Here is a 6,028-nt window from a genome sequence, read left to right as displayed (position 1 = left end):
TATTTGATAAGCAATTTCAGGTCAAAATAAGCTGAAATTATCTTGTTTAGAGCCCCTTTTGGGGTGCAATAAATTAAATGCAAGTATTTGAGAGAAACAATTGAACCCAAATCCAGATTTTTGCATTTAACCATTTGCAGATTCCTAGAAAAAATAATTTAATCTTACACCTTAGCCACATTTTATGAGAATTTCAAATTGCAGGGATTATCCTAATAAATCTGACTTTAAAATGCCGTGTTTAATTTTTTTTTATTTAAATAAAAAATATCTTTGCTCTGTGTATATGGGATCCTCAAACTCTCAGATCCGGTATTCAGATTAACCAGTTTTAGGTTGTGTAGATTATAACCAGGAAATTTAGAAATTGAGGAGTTCGTGTATGATGACCAGTTCAATTTGAAGCATACCTGTTCTACCTAAATTAGTGTGGAATGCACACCCATTTCTCAAGGACCTATATATCTGAATATTTTGGATGAGAGGTGTAGATTAGATGGTCTGAAAAATGGCTCTAATTCCTCACAACACTGCATGTGTAAATACAGAATTTAGAGAAATCACCATGTTAGTTTCATTTTCAATCCTGCAAACGTGTGATCGGTCTATGCTTATGTAACAATTTTTGGTTCTGACACATTCATATCCTAGAGACGTAAATATTTGAACTAATGGAGACTTTGACCATCTTATTAATATGAAAATGTGGCCTGCCTACTTTCCACTTCTAAAGCTTTGTCCACCCATACAGAACTAAGTGGAAAAGAATTACTACATTCGGACCTACAGAAACATCATCTGAGTGGTGGGCCTGAATTATCTAGGTGTTTGCCACTTCATATTATATTTGTGGAAACATGACTACAAAGCTAGGTCAAATACCTCAAGCTTACTAATAAGGTACATTACATACAGTTCAAGTCAACAAATAGCTATGGAAGTTTTCTTTATTGACTACTTGATGTGTAACAATAATTGGCGTCTTTTTCACACATTACAAAAAATTATACCTGGCTCAGTATGCAACCTTTTAAGCACAGCCATATTATTTAAAAGAAGAAGGGGGAAAACCTAGTCTACCCAATACAGCATTTACAAATGCACAAAACATGCCGCTTTGGCTTGTATATTGTCTAGATTAAAAAAAAAAAAATCTCTTTTTAACATAAATAAGTTAGTATAATTTTCAGTGTCTTTACAGAGTTATGTACACAGGTACACTTCAAATGGTTTTGTTTCATACACATACACAGGCAGTGTAAAAATACCGTTTAAAGATGTAGTATCCATTTCACATTTCACCTATCCACGGGTGCTTTTCTCTATACGCACTTCCCTTTAAAAACACCACTTTCCTTTGGGCAAATTAACAAATAGAATGAGAAGCTGTAAATTAAACATTATTTCATTATTTTTTATGTCAAGTTACTTACAGATCTTTAAAAATATCCAAGGATTTAGAATGATTTTGACTGTGTCTACACACCCTGAAGTGAAAAGAAAATTAAGAAATTTTCTCAACAAATCTGATAAAAATTAAATGGTCAATTCTGAGCATTCAGAACTCCCCCCATACATGCCAGATTTTTGCCCAGGGGTACCTGATTACCAAACAGCTGAATACTTTAACTGGCAAATTCCAATTTTAAGGGAGACTGGAGAAGCCGGGGAGCACTGAGTAGAGTTTTGTTTAAAAAAAAAAAAAAAAAGCCATTTGCTGCTACATAACGGAATCATCTGAGCTCCTAAATGAGAAAAAGCTTCATGTAAAAATAAGTATCAATTATCTGCAGCCAGTGTTCAAATTCGGATGATTTTTTAAACGAAGTATCAGTTCTCACTGAAAGGGACATTACATCTTTAAAGAAAACAAAACCTTCCCCCCTGACTGCTTCTCTTAGTGCAAGTCAAATATTTTTCTCCTTGCTCTAAATCGAAGCAAGCTCTTCATACCCCCCATGCCAATTCCTCAGCCCCACCCTGCCCTCCCTTCCCCAAAGTTTATGTGCTATATAAAAAGTAAAAACTATATACACAGGTAGTACAATGAAGCAAATAAGGAAAAACCTAATTGCACAATGCTACATCCAATGCTTTTAGAGGCAGATGATTTAAGAGTGCCTAAAACTTTAGTGTTATTGGGTTGTTGCTGTTCAGTGCTTATAAGGGATGTCCACTCCGTGGAGTCAGCGATATGTATTCAAAATGTTTAATTTATATCTTCCTTGCTTCATCAAGCAGTGATGTATCGGATAAACAAGGAAACATACTCTCAATTCTGCAAAAGAAACAAGAAAGTATTAGGAGAAAAGCACGAGAACAACATTGCCAATATATTACGGGAATTATTTTGTTACTGTCTTTGCTGGGAAATACCTGAGCAATAGCAAAGAAAGAACGTGCTAAAAGTTGGTGCTCAGAGTCACCTCCATCCAACATTTCCCTCACTGGATTTTTACTCTCCCCTGCACTGTGGGACTTTTGTCTAGAGCAGTGGTTCTCAACAGTGGGTAATTCTGCCTCCCCCTCCACCCCCGGGGGACATTTGGCAATGTTTGGAGACATTTTTGGTTGTCACACTGGGTGGGGAGGGGGTGCTACTGGCATCTGCTGGGAGAGGTCAGGGATGCTGCCAAAACATTCTACAATGCGCAGGACCGCCTCCCACGACAAAGAATTATTCGGCCCCAAATGTCAACAGTACAGAGGTTGAGAAACCCTGGTCTAGAGAATCGGGGGTCAAAGATAGTGAGAAAGGACAGACACAGGAAAATTCAGAAAGTGTAACACATAAGAGTAGCAAAATTTTCTAAGTTTGAAAAATAACTGGAAATCACACTTAAAAAGACTATCCAAAGAAAATTCTATTCACTTTTTTTTTTTCCTCAAAATATTTTAGTCTTAGTCATATGTAGAATATACACACAAATGCTTACGAATAGGTCCTTACTACTATTTCCTGTATTCTCTGAACTGGCAATATTTACTAACAAATGCTTCTCTGTATGTCAGAATGGGGCCAGATCAAAATCCAGTAGGTCTGATTTGCTGTGGCTCATCTGATGAGCTAGGCCACAAGTCACAAACCAACAAGAGCTGCAGGTGGTAAGGTTGCTTCAGAAAATTTTTTCAACCAATTTACCCACTTCATATATAAGCTGTGATGGAGAAGTTCAATAGCGCCGTTTTGTATAAGCTCTGAAAAATATGTATGTAATGAAATCCTATATATGACACTGATTTAAAAATACAACAAACTTGAACCCCACCTTCATCCTTTTTTTTTAATTTTTAATTTTTATAGATGAGGATTTTAAAAGTTAATATCAACATCTCTTAGGATCTCTTTATATGCTAGGCTATGAGGGTGTTTTGGAAAAAAAAAAGAGGACACGGTCGTTGTCTGTAAGACGTTTACAAACTATTAATACGTGTAGCCTGATCATTATGGAGACCAATCCACGTAAAGCTGGGGGCTGAATTATTCAAATTAGCTTTTCATGTTGATCATATTTTAGTAGATGGCAAAAATCTCCACTTCCCTTGTTTGGGGTACACCTACCCCGTCAGCCCTGATATCTACTACCCATTTCCCCTACAAGTATCTAAATTCCCCTGTTATAGCACGACTGGCATACACATGCTGACGTGTTCCTGGACTGCTTACCCTGGCAGTTACTTTAACTTTTGCTTTGCAACTTCAGTGTTATCAGAAATTCCGTCAGAACCTTAGGATTTTTGAGCCTTCCATTTTGGTTTTTTTAAATACACACGTTCCTTCTCCATCCCCCAAACTTATCAGAAGACAGGGAAAGTGAGAGTTTGTGAAAATGATAAAAACCAAAGGAAGCCACATACCTCTCTTGTCACGTTTCTAACCATCTGAACAACCAGCTATGAGCCATTTGTGCCTCACTCTTCCCTCAAAGTTTGAATTAAATCATTTATTTGAATTAAATCATTTTTCCATGTATGGCTCAAAATCTGAGTCAACCTGGTCTTCTGGGAGATGAATTCTCATGAAGTGGGATGGAGGCAGACCCCCGCTCTTGTTCAGATGGAAAAAGAACCTATTGTTCCCAACATGTTTTGATGGGACTCTCAGAGAACTGACCTTCCTCCCCACAGGGCCTTGGTTACAAGTACTTGCCTGGGACCCTTGCTCTAATCATTTGGTACTTCAAAGGAAAATGATCTCAGGACATAGAAACTGGGAAGAATTACAGCACCTCCACACTAATTCTCAGTCTTCCCCATTCCTACTTTTTTTGACCTCCAAAATATAAACCAAACAAAAACCCACAAGCTCTAATCTGCCAGCCACCACTGAGATCGGGTTATCCTGGGGCTGGAAAGCCCACGAGTTCCTGCAGCCCAATTCGGGGGTCACTTCTTTGCTCGTAGTAATCAACCCACCGAGTACTTTACGTTTGACGCCTTCTGAGGCCCGGCTTCTTGGGCGTCTGCTCCACTGAACCCGCGTTCGCGGAACCGTCTGAAACATTTTCTTCTGTTCTGTTTGCTCTTTTGTTTTGAGTAGAGGAATCTAAGGGCAGGAGGGAATTTTAAAAAGAACACACACAAACAATCTTTATTAGAAAAAACAATGGGTGACAGAAATGGACCCAAGAACCAGGGGACGAAAAACCCACCACCTACACCCACAATCCTGGATCCGTCATTCCCAGTGGCCTTTAAGGGCACAAAATGAGGTTGTTTTCACATAACAGAAAGTATATTCTACGCCCCCAAAGCTCTCTCTCCAAAGCGAAGAGGGAGGCCGTTGATAAACATCCCAACGTTGTCACATACCTACCGCTGGCGAGCGGGGAGGAGCCGCGATGTTTTCAGTTAGAAAAATTACCAGATAACACAGTCTCAGGCTTCTGACTTAAAAGTCATAAACAGACAAGCAGTCAGCTAAATAAATAGCATTTAAAACCTAAGATTAAGAAAGTGCGCTCCCCCAGAGCTAAATCAGAATGCGCTGAAAACAAAGTTGAGGTTAAAGACCCTCAGGCAGGCAAGGCAGTGCCGCTAACACAGACACACAGAAAGACATTTCACTCATTTGAAAGGGTCATTACCGTCTGTGGCAGGTCGCTTCCTTATCCCAGTGCACTGCTCCGCTAACCCCGTCTGGCTGTCCGGTGCGTCAGTCTTCTGGTCTACCAAATGCGTGTCCTCTGAGTTTGCCTGAGACCCAATTAAAGGCACCGCCTGGCGGGTCCCGCTGACATCCTGGCCCTCCTGCGCCGGCACCTTGCAGGCGCCTTTGGGTGGCCGCGGGGGTCTGTAGTAGAACTCGGGCAAGTTGCCCTTTTCCACCTCTTGCCACTCGTATTTGCCCTCCAAGGGCTTGTGATTCTGAAAATCAAAATTCCACTTGCGCTGGCTGGCCTCTTCCATGTCTCTACAGTGCTTCTCCAAGTCCCGGGTTAACTCTTCGTGATTGACCGGGCCGAAGAGGTTTCTGCAGGCCGAGGGCTTGGGGTACTCCGCCTGTCTGGCGTCCATCCGCTCCAAGCTCGGGCTCCCATTAGACACTCGCACGTTTGACATCTTCCTCCCCGGGCTCGGCGACCGCCTCTCTTGCGCTCTCGCAAAACAAAACGAACAAAACAAGACGCCCCGACCCAGCCCGAGCCCCTCTTATAAGCCCTGCGACTGCCCTCCGAGCCAAGAGAAACAAACACGGACGAGTAAGTGCCCGAGCGTCAGGAGCGCGCGGGGCTGGGGGAGGGGGCGAGGGGCAGCCCCGGCCAGGCCCCCCCGAGTCCCCGCCGATCAAGTGGACTGGCGAGCGGGAGGCGGGGAGGGGAGGGGAGAGGAGCGCAGCGGAGAGAGGAGGGGACAGAGCCAGTCCAAGTCCGGGCAGCTGCGAGCCCGCGGGTCCCGCCGACCGAGCGGCTCTCCAAACCTTGCCGGCGTCGGAGTCGCGGAGCGGCGAGAGAGTGGGGACAGGGGAGGGGGAGAAAAACACCCCGAAAAGACGAGCCCCCTTTTTTTAGTTGCCCAATATGGCGGT

At 42.5% G+C, this 6,028-nt stretch overlaps 1 protein-coding gene across 1 annotated transcript; it reads right to left on the bottom strand.

Moving 5' to 3' along the window:
- Positions 1-929: 929 nt before the first annotated feature.
- Positions 930-6,028, bottom strand: CDKN1B (cyclin dependent kinase inhibitor 1B). The gene is made up of 3 exons (XM_024733162.1): positions 5,088-6,028; positions 4,417-4,546; positions 930-2,278 (listed from the first exon to the last, which is right to left on the bottom strand). The coding sequence occupies exons 1-2, from the start codon at positions 5,560-5,562 to the stop codon at positions 4,425-4,427; spliced, it is 597 nt and encodes a 198-aa protein (XP_024588930.1). The 5' UTR covers positions 5,563-6,028; the 3' UTR covers positions 930-2,278; positions 4,417-4,424.

The sequence above is a fragment of the Neophocaena asiaeorientalis genome, unplaced genomic scaffold (genome assembly GCF_003031525.2).
Source record: "Neophocaena asiaeorientalis asiaeorientalis breed wild unplaced genomic scaffold, Neophocaena_asiaeorientalis_V1.1 scaffold150, whole genome shotgun sequence".
Classification (NCBI taxonomy): Eukaryota; Metazoa; Chordata; class Mammalia; order Artiodactyla; family Phocoenidae; genus Neophocaena; species Neophocaena asiaeorientalis.
The sequence above is the reverse complement of the archived record's forward strand: the minus strand, read 5'-3'. Positions and strand labels throughout refer to the sequence as shown.